General features: G+C 35.6%; 1 protein-coding gene across 2 annotated transcripts; it reads right to left on the bottom strand.

The window, feature by feature from the left end:
- Positions 1-355: 355 nt before the first annotated feature.
- Positions 356-13,973, bottom strand: LOC131952838 (uncharacterized). 2 transcript variants are annotated; one of them, XM_059315726.1, is made up of 7 exons: positions 13,933-13,973; positions 11,448-11,520; positions 9,194-9,306; positions 8,868-8,942; positions 7,911-8,074; positions 4,413-4,506; positions 356-3,690 (listed from the first exon to the last, which is right to left on the bottom strand). In XM_059315726.1, exons 2-7 carry the CDS (start codon positions 11,515-11,517, stop codon positions 3,547-3,549), a joined length of 660 nt encoding a protein of 219 aa, XP_059171709.1. In that variant the 5' UTR covers positions 11,518-11,520; positions 13,933-13,973; the 3' UTR covers positions 356-3,546. The 2 variants fall into 2 exon arrangements, with proteins under 2 accessions (XP_059171709.1, XP_059171710.1); XM_059315727.1 differs by lacking the exon at positions 13,933-13,973 and adding an exon at positions 9,885-10,078 and having other exon boundaries at positions 11,448-11,518.
- Between the last annotated feature and the right edge of the window lie 6,301 nt (positions 13,974-20,274).

Raw genomic sequence — 20,274 nt, 5'->3', positions numbered from 1 at the left:
CCTCGGCATATAAAGAGATGGTGTGGTCAGCACTAAACCCAGCCGCTTTACTTTCCCTAAAGTGAGTTAGGTACCCATCAGAGTTGGGTGAACTCAGGGACGGTCTACTGTCAATGTTTTTATGACAAAAATATTTTTGTTTTCCCTTAAAAACATCAGTGAAAAATATATAATACAAAATACCACAACAATCATTTTTATACATCAAATTTTATTACATGTATATTTATAATAAGTGAGATTATTAACATCGAATTATAAAAACAGTAAATGTCTTTGAAAACTCCCAAATGAAAAGCTGACATGAAAGTAAGAAAATTGGATAAAAAAGTTCAGTACAGACTCACATAGCTGCTTTAATTAATAAACCCGAGCTCAATGCTAACAAACTAAATGCCAGAATCTACAGAGTCATGCATTAATGACCTTAATCACGTCAAACCTGACATTGAGCTGTGTTTTGTACATGAAAATAATTACAATGGCTGGTTGAAGTTGTTTCCAATAAACGCTAAACAAAGCAAGGTGCAATCATTATCATGACTTATTTTGACAGCGCGGAAGTAACCAGTTTTTATCAATTCTGTAGAGCGTATTTTTTAAATATATAAAAAACGTTTTAACAACAAGCTTTCATGTCATTATGCACTGAGAAGAGGAAAATAAACGATTTTCTTTAAATATTGAATACTATTATTTTAATAATTAGAGAAAAAAACATGGGTCGCTATATTATGTATTGAATATTTTTACTAGAATTAAAGTTTTGATCTATGACGACAGTTAAATAAGAGCTTGTAAAATAGACATGGTCTATTACCTCCTAGCCTAGATCACGGCCTCAACAGTTTGAATGTACAAAAACTAAATTCTATTCATCAGCCGCGACATTTCGCATAAAACTAAACATAAATAGGGTGATGAATCGAATATTTTAAATTTAAATTCTGAACTTTGTCATACAATAAGCTACGGTTTTATTTTAATTAAAAACTGAACATTCGAATTCTTTTTAGTGATTTTAGTCGCGTTGATACGTTAAATAGCACTTTGAAGAATGGCTTCTCACTATCTGGCAAACAGTTTTTTAACAATACCAACAGTCCCTGTCCTCTCTTAGGATCCAGGGGGAGCTCATCCCACTACCCACTTCCTAATGAAGCGACCTTATTAAAGCAGCAATTTTTCAGGTCAACTTATTGCAGCTGTATTAATGGGGGAAAAATAATAAGTTTGGAATAATTGTGTACTTCGCTTTAGTTTTAGCACGAAAGTCTCCATTCCTCAATACAAATGTAAGTTGTTTACATACTGTGTCTGTATGGATAGAATTAAATATAGCTGCTAAGCGAGTGCATTATGTGAAAGAAATTATTGAGTGACGGAATCTTCTTCTTCGTTCTTAATTTTAGCGTTGGAAGGGATCCCCTCAAACAAAAGTATACTTGTCAACTGGTTATGCCCCATATAAGCCGTTGAGTCCGATTTCAGCCTGCTTTTCTCTTTGGACGAATGAGCTGCAAGATGTAGGTAGGCCAAGTATAAACATGTGGCTTTGCAAGTTGTCTAACTTCACACTCACAACAACAATATTAAATCAACAACAAAAATTCATTGATGTGCAAATCTTTCAAAAAACTCATGCTAATTGGTTGTTTTTTTAACCCCATTTCTGTCCCAAATATATCTAGACAATTAAAAAATAATTGAAATATGTCTACTTACACTTTAATTTATTGTCAACTTTTACAGATGTGATTAAAAAAGGTTGGTTTTTTATGTAAGTAATTTGATAGTTTTGCACATACATCTTATTATATAAATATTTAACATTTTTTATTTCTCTTCTTTTTTCTGCTTTTTTTTCCTCTTTCGTAATTTTTTTTTTTTTTTTTTTTTTTTTGCTATTATTTTTTTTTTTTTTTTTTTTCTTTTTTTTTTCTTTTCTTTTTCTTTTTTTTTTTTCTTTTTCTTTTTTTTTTTCTTTTTTTTTTCTTTTTTTCTTTTTCTTTTTCTACATTTTTTGTTTAATTTTTAAAATGCAAAGTAACTTTCTTTCTTGAAGCTTTTTGCCGACTCCGAGACCTGAAAGAATGCCTTCTAAGCCTTGTTCCCTAGTTTGTTTCCCTCAGATTGAGGGAAACGGAAAGAAATTTAGAAAAAAAGCAAAATTAATTATCTACAATTTAAAATACTTAATTTTCTCATGTATTCCCCTCCTTCACCCACCCTCCCATAGTTGGTTGCCTCAGGCAATTCTACATTTTATAAATTAGCGAACTAGTGTGACATTTGGCAGGCTGTGGTTACAATCTCCATTTATTTGTTAGATTTTTTTTTTGCTCCTTTAGTTTTCTAAAAAATCGATGTTTGACAATTGGATCAGATTTTTCCCTCTAGACTTAACATCCTGCATGGTAAATGGAACAGCCTTTCCCTCTAGACTAAACATCCTGTATGGTAAATGGAACAGCCTTTCCCTCTAACTAAACATCCTGTATGGTAAATGGAACAGCCTTTCCCTCTAGACTTAACATCCTGCATGGTAAATGGAACAGTCATTTCCCTCTAACTAAACATCCTGCATGGTAAGTGGAACAGCCATTTCCCTCTAAACTAAACATCCTGCATGGTAAGTGGAACAGCCATTTCCCTCTAAACTAAACATCCTGCATGGTAAGTGGAACAGCCATTTCCCTCTAGACTAAACATCCTGTATGGTAAGTGGAACAGCCATTTCCCTCTAGACTTAACATCCTGAGTGGTAAGAGAACAGCCATTTCCCTCTAACTAAACATCCTGCATGGTAAGTGGAGCAGCCATTTCCCTCTAGACTAAACATCCTGCATGATAAGTGGAACAGCCATTTCCCTCTAGACTAAACATCCTGCGTGGTAAGTGGAACAGCCATTTCCTCTAACTAAACATCCTGTATGGTAAGTGGAACAGCCATTTCCCTCTAGACTAAACATCCTGTATGGTAAGTGGAACAGCCATTTCCCTCTAACTAATCATCCTGTATGGTAAATTGAACAGCCATTTCCCTCTAGACTAAACTACTATCCTGAACATTTATTCTTCAGCTCAACTTGAAAAGAGCCTATAATGTGATAAACATGTCCCTTGTTTCGGTTTGATGGAGAAAATGACTTGGTTTGTGCTTTTATTATTGAATCAGTATGTGGTTAAACTTTAACAAAGCTTATTCATTTTAAGTGAGCATGTTAGCTAGCCTGTGTAAAATTATTTTATTTTATTTGCTTTATGATATCAAACTGCATTGTGGCTATTAGATGCTGACTTAGACTTTAATTCCTTGTTAACTGATGTCATAGCCGAGCTAATAAATTTTCTTGTTATACAAAGTGCATCAGTTAAGTGAGTTAAGCATCCATGACTGCATCATTCTACCATCGGTAGGGCTCACAATAAAACAGCTTACTACAATCAAGTTCACTTCAAGAATCATATGATTTCCAGCTCTTTAATCGCTCATATTTTAAACAATGGATTCTCATAATGTGAAAGTTTTTGATTATGAGCTTTTTACTGTCCATTTTGCCATCTGCGTGGATGGATGATTCTGATCAGTCGATCATTTGTTCTTTGCATTCTGCCAAAGGCTGCCTCATCCTTGGTCACAATGTAAAATGGTACGCCCTTGTCCAGTAAGGAATCCATTTTGATGCACTAATCAAAAGAAAGCAATACAATATCAACTTCAGGTCTACCAAAGGCAACAGACAAGTTTGATAGTTACCCAGAATAGGAGAAAGTATCAGTGTCTTCATTAAATAATTGTATGCATTTTTCAAATAGTGTCTTCATTAAATAATTGTATGCATTTCTTCAAACAAAATCTCTTCATCCCAGGATCATAATTTGATGAAATGCTATTCCAAAACAAAATCACAGTCTAGACAAAGCATAAAATATCCTTACACAATTCTTAGACAGTTGTCAATCAGATTGTGAAGACAAGTTATAGGCGACAAAATATCCAGGATAGTAGACAGTTGTAGAGGAGATGGTGAATGCAGATGACAAACAGTAAACATCTTTCCATTAATTATCTGACAATTACTTCATTCAAAAGTTCAGATCGTAAATTGCCTCTTTCAAATGTATTCCCTGTTCACATGTTGGGAACTATTGCATCAAATATTTCGATGCTGTTAAAAGAAAAGTAATGTAATTCCATCTTTCCTTATAACTATATTGGAATTCTCCATTGCTTTCAAATATTTTTAGAATCATTGTTTATCCTAAATTATATTTTGATATTTGAATTGCTAGCTCATTTTTCATGTCTCTGATCCATTTGTCAACAATGGATTTAGTGACCCCCTGTGGTGGCTGAAAATACTTTATACCTGCCCTCTACTAACGAGTTACTTAATAATCCAACTTACGCATTGGGCTAGCATCGAATTAACAGAGTTGTTCCCCATTTCTGATATCATCGAAACACTGCCGGCATTGTTCAGGCAATTAAAAGAGGGGAACCTGTTCAAAGAACTCTTTTATATTTAAATGATGTACAATTTTAAAAAATTATATATATATATATATATATATATATATATATATATATATATATATATATATATATATATATATATATATATATATATATATATATATATATATATATATATATCAGTGGCGTAGCGAGGTCGGGTGTCACCAGGTGCGGCACTTAATGGTGTCACCCCCCCCCCCCCAGAGGCGTAGCAACCCTTCCCGGAGACAAACTTTCAATTTATTTTCGATTTGCACCCCCCCCCCCCCTCAAACTTTCGATTTACACCTCTTAAAAGACTATTTAACACTCGAATTAATCACTTGATTAAGTGGAATTATCATTTTTCTCTATATATTTTGCTATTTTTTGCCTTGATGTCACCCGCCCTAAATGGTGTCACCCGGTGCGGTCCGCACCCCTCGCACCACCCTCGCCCATATACACCAAGTTTTAAATTGCGAACAAAATTTTGAGATACGAGGAAACGGCGCATTTCACAACCTGAAAAAAAACAGTTTCATCTGGTCGTTCATCAGCACTGTTCTGTTTTATGACACTTGTCTAAATCATTTCCCTGAAACATTCTCAATGGCAGAAAGAAACAACACAACAACAGATAGATTAGGGTTTTTACGGCCTGGCGGTGCAATGGGAGAAAGCAGTGTAAATAAATGGTAAAGACGAGTAAAGAGAAAATTCAATTATGTAAATCAGAGTTTCTTCCAGGCATCTCTTCGGGGGGGGGGGGGGGGGGGGGGGGCTCCGACAATTTCACGTGCTCTTCTCTCCCCCCCCCCCCCCCCCTCCCGGAGAAAAAAGTCTGGAAGAAACACTGATGTAAATTCGGTGAACTAAAGCTAATTGCTTTTACGTTTATGGATAAAATGTAGTCTTAACAGTGTAACGAGTAAGTGAATCAAACTGACCGAGAGAGTTATGTAAGTGAACAAAGCAAAGCTACGCCGCCTATCCCCTCTATACGTTTTATTCGACCTCAGCCAGTGTCCAAGGTAAACTCAAGTTGGTCGGTTTTCAGGTAAATAAACTTTTTAAAACTACCATGTAGTTTATTTAATTCTTTTATGATTTTATACAATATTTATCATTACACATTTTTTTTAAATTATAGCATAAACAACCTGGATGGCTTTTTGAAGGGCTGTTACGGATTTATGGCATTTCAATTCATTTCTATGAGGAAAATTGCTTAGAAATACAAGCAGTTTGACAGGCGAGCGATGTTATAGATCGCATTAAATGTGTATCTCCTGGTCCTATAACTCAGCACTTATAACAATTGTTATGAATTATGACGCAGATAATAAAAACATAATATACGAGAAAAATGGCCCGTTGAGGAAGGGTACAACGGGCGCTAGGCTGATAGTGCTGTCTCTTTTCTCTAAACTAAAACCAACCCACCCCCCCCCCACACACCACCCCCCACACACCACCCACCACCCCCACCCCACCACCCCCACCCCCCACCCCCACACACCACCCCCCCCACACACACACACCGCCCCCCCACCCCCCACCCACCCCCAAAACATGTCTACCGTCCCATTCAACGAAATATAATTATATACTTTTTCCAGTGTCCGCCCCCTCCCAGAAAATTCTACCCCCGCCCCCGAAAATTTCAAGTACCCCCACCCCTCTCCGGGGAGGAAAAAGTCTGAAAGAAACACTGGTGTCGCGCTTAGCCACTACCCGAAGAATTGCATTAAAGAAATTGCAAGAAAACCACTTTTTAGATTAGACACATTAATTAGGCGGTAATTTTTATTATAGAGTATCGATGAAGAAATTTCTTTTGAGTTAGGGAGGGGGGGGGGGGGGGCTCAGACGTTCTTACGCGGGGGTGGGGCTTCGCCCCTACCCGAAGAATTGTATGAAAGAAACTCTTCACGCAAACCACTTAGATAAGACAAAATGTCCTTTTTATTCAATGTTTACTCTCCGGTTTGAGATTATTTTCTACTCTGTGCTAAATGTGTCGACGTCATACTTCGTTTTTCGAAATACTATGCATGTTTTTAATTTCCTTGTGTTTTCTCTAGAGCGTTCTTGTCAGACAGAGCGTTCTTGTCAGACAGAGCGTTCTTGTCAGACAGACAGCGAAACTATGAATGGATAAAAAAAAAATTTTACCCCCTCCCTCCCTCTTTTTTTTATTCGACTGCTTTGCCCGGGTTACCCTTTTAATTTAATTAGTAAAGATAAATTGTCATTGGATTGAATTTTCCTGTTGCAAATCAAAACGTAAAAACAAGAAATTATTTGATGTCACGTGTGAATGGTACCAGCCTTAGGCAGGACTAAGCGCAAAACAACTTCCATCTAAGATGTAGTCTACATATAGAAACGGTAGGCTGCTTACTGAGGACATTACATGAATTTCTTAGGTGTTTTTTACTTTCTCGTATATACGTAGTATAGAGAAAGTATTGTAATCGTGCAAAAAAAAAAATCGAGATTTTTACAAATCTCGACGTTTTACACCTCACTGATACGGAAAAACATAATTTTGCAATCTTGTCCGTATGTCTGTGTGTGTGTCTGTGTGTCTGTGTGTGTGTCCGTGTGTAAACACGATAACTTGAGTACCGTTACAGCTAGGTTGATGAAATTTCATATATTAGTATTATATCAAAATCGTAGATCCGTATCAACTTTTGAGCGATTTCCGATAACCGGAAGTGGTACTGTTTCTACTTTGAATTTTTCAAAAGCCTATAACTTGAGTACTATTTCAGATAGATAAATGAAATTTCACATGTAAGTAAAAGATCTAATTCTCTACCTTCTGTTAAATTTTGAGTAATTTCCGTTGACCGGAAGTAGTAATTTACGCTACTTCCGATTTCTCAAAAAACTAATGTAAATTTTAAAAGTACTAATAATATTGCGCACTATTATGCGCTTTTTTTATTTCGCGTTCACTTGGTGTGCAATTAATTTGTCTACGAGATTTTATTCTATTTTTAAAACTTTAAGTATTTAAAATGGATTAAAAATCATGTCTATAGCCCGAGTTCCCATCCCCTGTTATTTTATATAAAAATATTCGAGAAAGTTTAGGGGAGATCACTCCCGGTTTTTTTTCTTTGAATTTCCACAGCCGAACGATATCACGCCAAGGTAATTTAAAGCCACAACCCTCAAACCCCCGCCCCCACCATCCCTCACACATAGAAATACCAAATATTAATATTTCCAATGGTAATCAAAAGCATAATTAAGCCAATGATATTTAAAAACATAATGAAGCCATTGTTATTTAAAAACACAATGAAGCTAATGATATTTAAAACATAATGAAGCCAATAATATTTAAAAGCATAATGAAGCCAATGATATTTAAAAAAATAATGAAGCTTACCTCTTATAAAAAAATTCGTACTCGTACGAAAATCCCGGGCAAGCTTGTATCCACCCAAAAACGAATGTATGAAGCGGTAGATCTCCCGGCTTCAAGAACTCAAATAGCATTATATCGTTCAAGTTGATAAACACTATTCGTTTATAACTTGTCATGTAAGCGCTCTGAAATATTTTTAAAATAGATCTAATTATTGTTTTGTTGGGAATTCGAGGAACTATGTAATATTTTATAAGAGTTTTATTAAAGACATTGTTTTTGCAGCAATTACAGAACTAGTTCTTTGATGAATGGTTAATTTTTTTTTAATTCTTTATTTTTAAGAAAAAATCTAAAATCGATTCAACAATAATAGGATTTAGTACTTATATGTGAAATTTCGTCTACCTAACTAAACGGTACTCAAAGTACCATATTTACACTGAAGTAGATAAAAAAAATACCCCTTCCGGCTACCGGAAATGGCTCAAAAGTTGAAAGAAGTTCTAATACTAATAAAATAAATTTCATCTACCTAACTGAAACATTATTCAAGTTGTAAAGTTCAATTTCCGTTTACACGTAACTGCTGGAAAGTTTTAAGAAACTTACGTATTTGAATTAATACCTATATGTGAAGTTTTGTTCACTTCAAGTTGCATGTTTTTTAGAAACAGGAAATATAAAGAGTACCACTTCAGGTTACCGGAAATCGATCAAAAATTGGTATAAACCTACGAATATTATTTAATCACTTTTATATAATATGAAATTTCATCCATTTAACTGAAACGGTACTCAAGGCATCGTGTTTACATAACTCACAAACATACAGATATTTTTTTTTAAATAGGCTTTTTCGACTCAGGAAGGTATTAAAAAATTTAAGATTTGAGAAAATCTCGATTCTATTTTTTTCTTCTAAACGATTACAATAGTTCCTTTATTCTCCCGTGTACATGAAAAGTAAAAACTTACAAGCTCTTGGTCAGGATAGCTTAATAATGGCAAAATATTGCCAACTTTCGTTGATAGGCTTACATCCTGCCAGTTCTGAAAGTAGATATGGAGAAAAAATTTTAACCCTTTGTGATATGCTTATTTATATTCTAGAATTACAAGTTAATATCTTAAACGAGTTGGATTTTAAAAAATGTCAACTTCAATTGTTAATCTCTCCAGATTGTCTAAATATGGTGGATTTTAAATTGCCACTAAATAGAATAGAAATGTGTCTCTCTTGTCTACTTCACAGTTTTATATAAAAAGTAATGAAACAAAAGGATCCCTAGAGGAAATGTTACCTTCATCTTCGTGTTTAAAGTTTGTGGATCGCAACCCTCCTCTTCATTTGAGGCCGAGTCATCCACCAACACACGCCTTCGGTAATATTGTAAACGTACGATATCAATATCATCTGCAGAACAGAATGGTAGCACTCAAATTATTTAGATATTTTAGAAGGCGTCTTCTATCTATGAATGCCCCCCGAAGATGCAAGACATAATTTATAAAGTTTAAATATCAATTAGCGTGGATCATCAGAATTCAGACAAACGACGTTTTATAACCTTTACAAAGTGAGTTACAATTACCTAAAACAAGTCACCTTTACAGAAACAAAACACAAAATGACGCTGAGTATCAGATATTTTTTTTTTGTTGTTTCAAAAGAAAAGTAATATTTATACAAAGCATTAGCATGACTTGTATTTCTATTTCCTCTATCTCTGGCCGGCCTAACGCAGGAAATAGTTTTATAAGGTACCAATATTTATTTATATTCTACAAGCATATTTTTTTACATGAGCACTATTGTAAAGAAAGCGTGGGTCGCAAGCACATTTGAAAAAGCAGCAAAGCCCCTGCAGACCAAAGAGTTCGTTTTAAGGTTGTTCTGAGGGAATTGAAAGGAAAAAGTTTGAGGCTTTCCACACCTACACGGCAATGTTTTGTCGCTACGGTGGCGTGGAACAAACAAGTTGACAACCTTACGATTGGACCCAACTGTCTTCATGCAATGATCTTTGTGCCACAGCAAGATTCAGGTTTTATATGTGACCAAATGCTCTGTCATAATTCACAGTCTGACAGCTGAAACATCAGTCTAACAGCTGAAACTGCGAAAAGCCCAGCATACCAGATGGTAGTTGCCAATAACAGACAAGTGTTTTGCCACCTCCCAAAACCTTAGAGACCACAAAAAAACAATTATTTTTTAAAGTTAATTTTCGTAATAAACATCCGTTGACTTTAGTCAAATTACAAAATAAATTCAAAGGCCTATTTTTGAAATGTAAGAATTTCATGTGTTATGTAGCTTTTATTTTGGTCTCCTCTTCCTAAAACGTCCCACTTCTCCCTTATAATCCCCCTTCTCCCTTATAATCCCCCTTCTCCCTTATAATCCCACTTCTCCCTTATAATCCCACTTCTCCCTTATAATCCCACTTCTCCCTTATAATCCCACTTCTCCCTGACCACCCCACTTCTCCCTTATAATCCCACTTCTCCCTTGTAATCCCACTTCTCACCACCACGTCCTACATCTAATCAACATGATGACTTAAAAAGTGTGTGTTATTGGAAAAGTCTGGGATTTTTCTAGACAAGTAAAATCATAAAAAGGAAATAAAAATGATGTTGTTGAGGGGTAAAATAGTTGTTCCACTTATCACTATATATTTATTCACTTGAACATCAGTATAAGATGACCTCATATTTTTAATACCTGGCTCTCATAGACCTCGAATCTAAAGTTTGATTACGAGAAACTGACCACAGACGAATAAAAAGTTTGATTACGAGAAACTGACCAGAGACGAATAAAAAGTTTGATTATTAGAAACTGACCAGAGACGAATAAAATGTTTGATCATTAGAAACTGACCACAGACGAATAAAAAGTTTGATCATTAGAAACTGACCAGAGACGAATAAAATGTTTGATCATGAGAAACTGACCACAGACGAATAAAAAGTTTGATCATGAGAAACTGACCAGAGACGAATAAAACGTTTGATCATTAGAAACTGACCAGAGACGAATAAAAAGTTTGATCATTAGAAACTGACCAGAGACGAATAAAAAGTTTGATCATGAGAAACTGACCAGAGACGAATAAAACGTTTGATCATTAGAAACTGACCAGAGACGAATAAAAAGTTTGATCATTAGAAACTGACCACAGACGAATAAAAAGTTTGATTACGAGAAACTGACCAGAGACGAATAAAACGTTTGATCATTAGAAACTGACCAGAGACGAATAAAACGTTTGATCATTAGAAACTGACCAGAGACGAATAAAAAGTTTGATCATTAGAAACTGACCACAGACGAATAAAAAGTTTGATTACGAGAAACTGACCAGAGACGAATAAAACGTTTGATCATTAGAAACTGACCAGAGACGAATAAAAAGTTTGATCATGAGAAACTGACCAGAGACATCTTCTGTGGATGATTTAGCTCAGACGAACAATCAAGTGTCTTAAAAGTAGACCTCCCATCTACATCTTCAATAACGAAACCAGACATTCTTACTTGTAACTTACCTATATCATCATATTGATCTATATTAACATCTATATCAACAGCACCACTTTCTTCAATTGGATAGGACATTTTCTGTCAATATAGAAATACAAATATGTCAGAGTTTGTGGTAATGACCATTTTGGAAAATAGTGTATAACACGTTTTGTTTATTAGTTAGGTTAAACATAGTAATACAGCAGTACTAGTCGACCTGTTGTGCAGTGGTCAGACTTTGTACCTCAGTACTATACAGAGGCGTAGCGACCCTTCCCGGCGCCCGGGGACAAACTTTCAATTTGGCGCCCCCCTCGGGAACAAACCATCAATTTTCCATTTGCACCCCCCCCCCCATATATTTATTATATTTATAATGCAAACTGCACCTAAAATGAGATTTTAATTTGTTTTTCCAACCCATTTTGGCACCCCTAAGGTCGGCGCCCGGGGACGTATGTACCCCCCTGCCCCCCTTCGCTACGCCTCTGGTACTATAGCTCGTTAAGTAGAACTTGTGACCTTTACTAGATAAGAATTGCAGAATTAGGGGATTTGTATGAAACAAGCAATCAAACGCCCCATCTCTTCAGTAAAAATCACTTATTTTATAATAAAAATGTTTATAGTGTAATTTTAAATATAGAAAGCCTGGTTATATTTTGCTTAGCTCCTAGGATTACGAGCAATGGAATCGCCTTCTAACCCCACCCGTTACGACCGTATGCTATTTTACTGGTACAGCTGATAAGAATCCGTGGTATTTCTCTTTACTCCACTGGATCAAAGAAATATGCAGCAGTCATGTAAAGTTTCTGATCCCTCACTATGAAGTTGAGGGAACCCAACATTTAACTACACATTACTAGTCGAAAAAATTTTGACAACACTAGCTGGAGAAATCATACATTATGCGTTAATATATCTGGCTTCTTTTTAGTCAAGTGTTAACAATTTATCAACTCACCAATGCGGTGTAATTCCACCCGGTTTATGTTAGCGAAAAGCGCCCCAACCCCCTTGAAAAATATTGGTGAGTGATTTTTTAACGGTCGCTGATTCATTTAGGGTATAATTTTTACTGTTACACACAATCAAGATAGAAAGAAGTTAAACTAGTAAGTCAAGCCTTACAGTCGTTTATTTTCGAAACTTTGAGTGTGTATTGCATAGTAAAATAAAAAAAGTTATTTTGTTTTACTACCCCTTTTTGCGCCCCATAAAGGTCGGCACTCCCCCCCCCCCCCCTCCATTACAAGCTATGCCACTGTAAACCTTTCCTTAGGGGTCATCCATAAATGACGTCACACTTTTTGACGATTTTTAACCTCCCCTCGTCACAAAAAGCCAGACCCCGCCCCTAAAATGACGTCATACCTCAGCGTACATCCCCCCTCCAAATAGCAGTTGAATTGTTCTTAAAAATTCGATATTTTTCCTAAATCTTGACTGAACTCTGTCAATATAGAGTATTTTAGCTAATTTCTATTACAATGTATCAAAACAGTTTTCGCAATATAACGGCTAAAATTCATTTTCTAACATTGCTTTTTTAAAATGCAAAAATGTGACGTCGCACCATCTGAGCCCCCCCCCCCCCCTCATCACACGCCGTCACAAAATTACGAACCATCCCTCCTCCCTACGAGTGTGACGTCATTTTTTGGACGACCCCTTACATGTCGTACAAAAATTGACATCATGCTATTCTAGCCACCATCACACAATCACAGAAAAGTCGGAACCTTTCCAAAAATAACGTTACACAGTTTTTTTTTTTTTTTAAACTACAATAACAATACGAAGCAGTGTTTCTTCCAGGCATCTCAATACCCCATACATAAATAACTAATAAACTCTAACACACAAATTTAGGTAATGGGACGGCGTGGCAAGGGGATCCCCCCCCCCCCCTCCAGAAAGAAATGGAATTTATAGAGAAAACATATATTTTTGACAGTGTCCGCCCCTCCCCCCCCCCCCGGAAAATATTGTCGTCCCCACGCCCCCCCCCCCCCCCCCCCCCCCCGAATACGACTTTGGCCTACTTTTACCGTACACCAATAGATAGGTTTCTCGTCACTTTTTGCTCTTTAAAAGCAATGCCATCTAAATACACTTTAATATTTTAACCTCTTCAACTATTTGTTTTTAAGGGCCACAAGTCTGAACCACCCTCCCCCATTCTGTTACTACATTAATCTTAACAGGTAGCAGTAATAATGTATCCGACTTAGCTAATAATTCGTAATATTAAAATGAAATCATAATGCTATACTATATATATAGATTTCTGAGAAATCAAAACAGAAACAAGTAGGCCTATCTATCTAACATTTAAAAAAGAAATACTTTTATCTCAACCTTTCTACTCAGGAATTTCAACTTTTTTTTTTTTAAATAAGCTAAGCTACTATCTTTAGAAACTACATCTAGAATCTATGTCTAATTTTACAGCTAAATTCTAAATAATATTTTATTAGGCTAATTTCTAAAATCTTTACTTGCCTCTTTGAAGTTTCAAGAAAGGATATAAACTCTGCCAGGTCAAAACAAGAAAAGAAAGCCAAAGAATTAATAATTTATGTACATGTACATCAAAAAGTTATAGTTTATGAATGCTTGTGGTCTATAGATAGTTATATAGCGTAATTAAAGGAGGGGGCAAAATAATTTCACTTGCACAAGTATCAAAGAAAAAAAAAACAAGCAGTTTGAAACAATAGTTTATTTCTAAAGCATTTTTCCCCTACTGTTTGATTATCACTGAAAATGTTGGCACGTCTGGGGACCAATTTTTTTAATTACGTTTAAAGTGCTAATATTAATTTTAAAAACTAACTTCTTAAATGAAAAACTTTGAGGTCAAACATTCTTAATCCTCACACATCGAAGGTTCAATTTCTTTCCGCCCCCCCCCCTCACTTCCTTCAGCGTAATGTCATTTTCGGACGTCTATCCACGCAAAATAAAATCAGTGGAAGGTTGCTGATAGAAAATAAATAGTTCTTTATTCTATTTCTACTAATATTGTTATTTGTTCTGCTCTTGATGAAACGTTGCCCAAAAAATCGACGCCACGCAGAAATCCCCCTCATTACTAAAGGTCGGACTATATCCCTTTAAAGAATTCATATTTCATCCTTATTTCAACCCCCCCCCCCCATTACGTAATTTTCTTCTTTTTTTAAATAAGAGATATTAACAAAATAAATCAAAATAGATTCTAGCCAGTGGCATCGCTAGGTGCGGTGCCTAATGGTGTCACCAACCCCACCCCCTCGAAAGAATTCGACACACAATTGTATATATATATATATATATATATATATATATATAATATATATATATATATATATATATATATATATATATATATATATATATATATATATATATATATATATATATATATATATATATGAGCCAGTACTCAGAGATGGATTGTCTAACTTTTAACTACCAGTTCACACCTCGATGCAAGCTAAATCACAACTGCAATGATACTAAACATCTTTTTAACAATATAATAATATAATAAGTAATGATAAACGTTAAAAAATGCTGAAAAAGGTGCAGGTACGGCGTACCGTCACAAAAAAAGTGCGCTGATATATATGCCTATATAATAAACATATAAATGTCATATACACTTGTAAGTATGCGTATGCGCATATGTATTTAGTTTTTTCTTGATGTATTTAAATGTTTTTGAAGCTAAGCATATTCGGGCTGAACTTCGTTCTTTTTTTTTTTTTTAATATGCGGGAAATGAATAACATAACGACCAAATACTTTTTTGCAACATTTAAATCAGCTAGAAGCTCTTTACCTCCGATTGGTATACTACATTTGTAATCAAAGTATTATAATTTGTCATATTCTATTACATAATATACAAAATTTCAAGATTAAACTGATTTAAGGCGTGAATTAATTGTTTCAAAACGTTTCGAAATTCTTTTCATAGCTGTAATAGATTGAAATAATTGTGAGGTCAAGGGAACTCACTCTTCTGTATTAGTTATATTTATAATATTGTTATCTTGAGTGATGTCCCTTATATACTTCCTTCCGCCCTCTCGGTGTGTTTCCATCGTGATGTAGTTAGACCCATTAAATGTGTTATAAACAACAACAGGCTTCTGTCGTCAATCTATTATAACTGGCGACGAAGGATAAACATCTACTAGAAAGAGCACCTACTTACGCAAAAAAGAGGTTTGCTAGAGCTTATTAGCTAATTATTTCTAGAATTATGGCGCTGTATGGCCAAATAAAACAATTTGATGCGAATGATGAAATCATTCAAGATTACCTAGAGAGGTTAAGCTTTTACCTAGAAGCTAACGACGTGACGATAGAAGCCAAAAAGAGAGCTGTTTTGTTAACAGTCATAGGGCCTCAACAATTTAGGCTACTAAAAGACTTATGCGCACCAGCCAGTCTAACTACCAAGAGCTTTAACGAGCTGAGCAAATTGCTAACAGACCACCATGCGCCTACCCCATCAAAGTTTTTATGTAGAGCTAGATTTGACAGTAGGACTCGTCAACCAAACGAGTCAATAACAGAATATGTTGCTGCTTTACGTCATTTAAGTGAATTTTGTGAATTCGGAGACACGCTGTCTGACAGACTATGTGAAAAGTTTGTGACAGGTGTAAACAGCCCTGATATTCAAAGAAAGTTGCTGCTCGAGTCAGATCTAAAATTGGAAAAAGCAATACAACTTGCAATGTCATTCCAGCAGTCATCAGATGCGGCGAGATCTTTAGCACCTTCAGAGATCCATGCAGTAAACAGCAGGTTAGTCAATAAACATCAACCCCATCAGAGCATTCCAACTTATGCTAAACAGCCTGCTCGTTCAAATCCTAGATCTAAATCTAGTAATAATTATCAAAAATGTCATCGATGCAAAGGTCCCCATGCATCTCATCGGTGCAAGTTCAAGTTAGCAACTTGTTATAAGTGCGATAAGCAAGGTCACATTGCCAAGGCCTGCTTTGCAAAGTCTTCGTCTGTTGCTAAATCTAGCCAGTCAAGACAGTACCGCAACCAAAGGCAGCACTATGTTAACTCTCACCAAGACTACCTAACCCAACCAATGAACCACTCTACCTGTGAAAATGCTCAAATTGATTTGCAGCCGGATTTCAACCTGTTCTCTGTTAAATCAATAAGTCATGCTCCCATCAATGTACAAGTTAATATCAACGGTAAGAGCATCAGCTTCCAACTTGACACTGGAGCATCTCTAACAGTCATAACAAAGAAAGATTTTGACGCTGTCACAGGAGGATCAGTGTCTCTACAGCCGTGTCACAAGTGTCTAACAACATACACTGGTGACAATGTTCCGGTAATAGGAGAGTGTATGGTTCATGTAAGTTATAATGGTCAAAGTGTTAAACTTCCTCTTCTTGTGGTTGAAGGAAATGGACCGCCATTACTAGGTAGGAACTGGTTAAGTGATCTTAAGTTAAATTGGGAGAGTATTTGTTCATTGAAGAATGTAAAAGAATCTAGTCTTACTTCACTAGATAAAGTAATATCTGAAAATAAATGTGTTTTTGGTAATCATGGATTACTAAATGATAGAACAGTGAAGTTAAGCATTAAAGATACAAATCCAAGATACTGCAAAGCTAGAGTTCCACCTTATGCAATGAGGAATAAAATTGAAAATGAGCTAAGTAGATTGGAATCTAATGGCATCATAAAGAAGGTAGACTATTCCGATTGGGCGACACCCATTGTGCCAGTGTTAAAGAAGGATGGTTCTATAAGAATTTGTGGAGATTATAAAACTACACTGAATAAGCAAATAGAGCTAAATAGGTACCCTATACCTAACATTGAGGAAATTTCTTTGAATTTGGCAGGAGGAGACAAATTCACTGAATTAGACTTTAGTCATGCTTACACTCAACTAGAACTGCATCCAGATTCAAAAGTCTATACGACAATAAACACACATAAAGGACTCTACCAATATGAAAGACTATGTTTTGGGCATATCATCTAGCCCTGGAATTTTCCAAGCGGTCATGGACAGTATTTTTAAGGATATTCCAAATGTTTGTGTGTACTTTGACAATGTGTACATAACTGGTAAGAATGACACTGAACATCTTAAAACACTAGATAAAGTCTTGAAAATTGTTGGTGAAAAAGGTTTAAAGATAAACAAAGATAAATGTCAATTCATGCTGACAGAAATTAGTTTTCTTGGTTATATATTAAGCAAACAAGGCATCAGACCTCAACCTGAGAAAACAAAAGCCATTAAAGAAGCACCCAAACCTGAAAATACCCAACAACTAAGAGCTTTTTTGGGCTTGATAAATTACTATGCAAAGTTCATAGGAAATCTGTCTGGTAAACTATCACCACTGTACAAGCTGCTACAGAAAAATGCAACTTGGCACTGGGGTAAACAACAAGAAGCTGCTTTTAATACAGCAAAAGAGGCTTTGTCTGCTGACACCTTACTAACTCACTATGACCCAGGGAAAAGACTTATATTAACATGTGATGCTTCACCAGATGGTGTAGGAGCAGTCTTGTCCCACATGGATGAGAAGGGTGACAGACCCATTGCTTTTGCCAGTAGATCTTTGAACCAGGCTGAGAAAAATTATTCTCAGTTAGATAGGGAAGGCTTAGGCATCATTTTTGGTGTTAAGAAATTTCATAAGTTTCTGTTTGGTAGGAAGTTCACCATCTTTACAGATCATAAACCATTGCTAGGTTTATTTGGAGAAAACAAAACCCTACCTGAGCATGCCTCACCAAGAATTCAAAGATGGGCTATCACACTAACTGCATACAAGTATGAATTGAAATACAAACCTGGATCTGAGAATAGTGCAGATAGTCTTAGTAGATTACCTTTAAAAAACCAAAGCCTGAACTATGTACCAGAAGATGTATTTGTTCTCTTCACTATCATGGATAACTCCAATATAAATGTGAATGATATTAAGAGAGGAACACAAAAAGATGAGTGCTTAATAAAAGTATATGAGTACTGTAAGAATGGTTGGCCTGAAGAGTCAGTGAATGAGGACTTAAAGCCATATAAAATAAGAAAAACAGAGTTAAGTCTAGAAGATGGATGTATACTATGGGGGTCAAGAGTAATTATCCCCAAAATGTTACAAAAAGAAGTTTTAAGAACTTTACATGATACTCATCTTGGTTCTTCCAAAATGAAGAGTCTAGCAAGATCATGGTTCTGGTGGCCACATATGGATGCTGATATTGAAAAATATGTAAAACTTTGTTCAAGCTGTGCACAACATTCAAATCAACCAGCTACAGCACCTTTGCAAAACTGGGACTGGCCAATTGAACCATGGAAACGTATACATATAGATTTCGCAGGACCTTTCATGAACAAAATGTTCTTAATTGTTATTGATTCACATTCTAAATGGTTAGAAGTTAAAATCATGAACACAATCACTGCAAATGATACCATTATAGAACTTAAGGAAATATTTTCAACTCATGGATTACCAGATCAAATTGTTTCAGATAATGGGCCTAGTTTCACAGCTCATGAGTTTAAACTGTTTTGTGTGGCAAATGGTATTGAGCATATAACCACATCCCCCTATCATCCTGCTGGGAATGGTTTAGCTGAAAGAGCGGTAGGCATATTCAAAACCGCTATGGTAAAAATGAATACCGGTAACAAGTTTTCTCTTAGAGAAAGAGTAAACAGGTTCTTAACCAAATACCGCACAACTCCTCATATAACAACAGGTGTTGCACCATGTGAATTGCTATGTGGTAGGAAAATTAAAACTCATCTTGACCTACTACATCCAACTGTTCAAAGGTCTGTTTCCCAACATCAACATACACAAAAAGTAAATCATGACAAATCATCCATTGAAAGAGAATTTGCAGTTAATGATAATGTGTATCTAAGAAATTATGGGAGAAAGGAAAAATGGATTCCAGGTCAAATTGTTCAATGTACAGGACCTGTGTCTTATAAAGTAAAAACAAATGATGGACTTATTGTCCGTAGACATGCAGACCAGTTAAAAATAACTTGTGCAGATAATAAGGGTGAATCTGTCAATCCCACCAAGTCTGATCAGTTCACACCAACTCAGTTTGTTCCACAACCAAGTTCTGTTGATATGAGTGAACCAAGTTGTCTGGAGTCAGAAAATGTAAATTCTGGAGTTAATGATTTAAATCCTAGACCTCCTGAGATAGAGAATCCAGATGGTCAGAATCTTGAGTCACCAAATCAGAAGCCACTGAGAAGGTCAAGCAGGACAATCAAGGTCCCAAATAAGTTAGACCTATGATTCTAAAGGTCAAAAGGACTTTGACATTATTGTTTTGTATTTTGATTATGTTGTAGCATATTGTGCATTGTTTGTAAGGATGTAATCTACCATAGTGTTCATGTTACAATATAATTGGTGATTTTAGGATACTATCAATTGTTCTATTGAGAGATGTGTTATTGTGTTCTAAGGGTAAAGGGATGTAATAGATTGAAATAATTGTGAGGTCAAGGGAACTCACTCTTCTGTATTAGTTATATTTATAATATTGTTATCTTGAGTGATGTCCCTTATATACTTCCTTCCGCCCTCTCGGTGTGTTTCCATCGTGATGTAGTTAGACCCATTAAATGTGTTATAAACAACAACAGGCTTCTGTCGTCAATCTATTATAATAGCGAAGAAAAGTGCCAGAATATGTCAATGTGGCAAGCCAACCAGTTCTATTTATATTTATATGTTGTTCGCTTTTTACTTTCTCGTGTGTACGAAGTATAGAGAAAGTTTAGTAATCGTGCAACAACAAAAAATC

Source organism: Physella acuta, unplaced genomic scaffold, assembly GCF_028476545.2.
Source record: "Physella acuta isolate Inbredline_101_S28 unplaced genomic scaffold, ASM2847654v3 ptg000891l, whole genome shotgun sequence".
Lineage (NCBI taxonomy): Eukaryota > Metazoa > Mollusca > Gastropoda > Physidae > Physella > Physella acuta.
The sequence above is the reverse complement of the archived record's forward strand: the minus strand, read 5'-3'. Positions and strand labels throughout refer to the sequence as shown.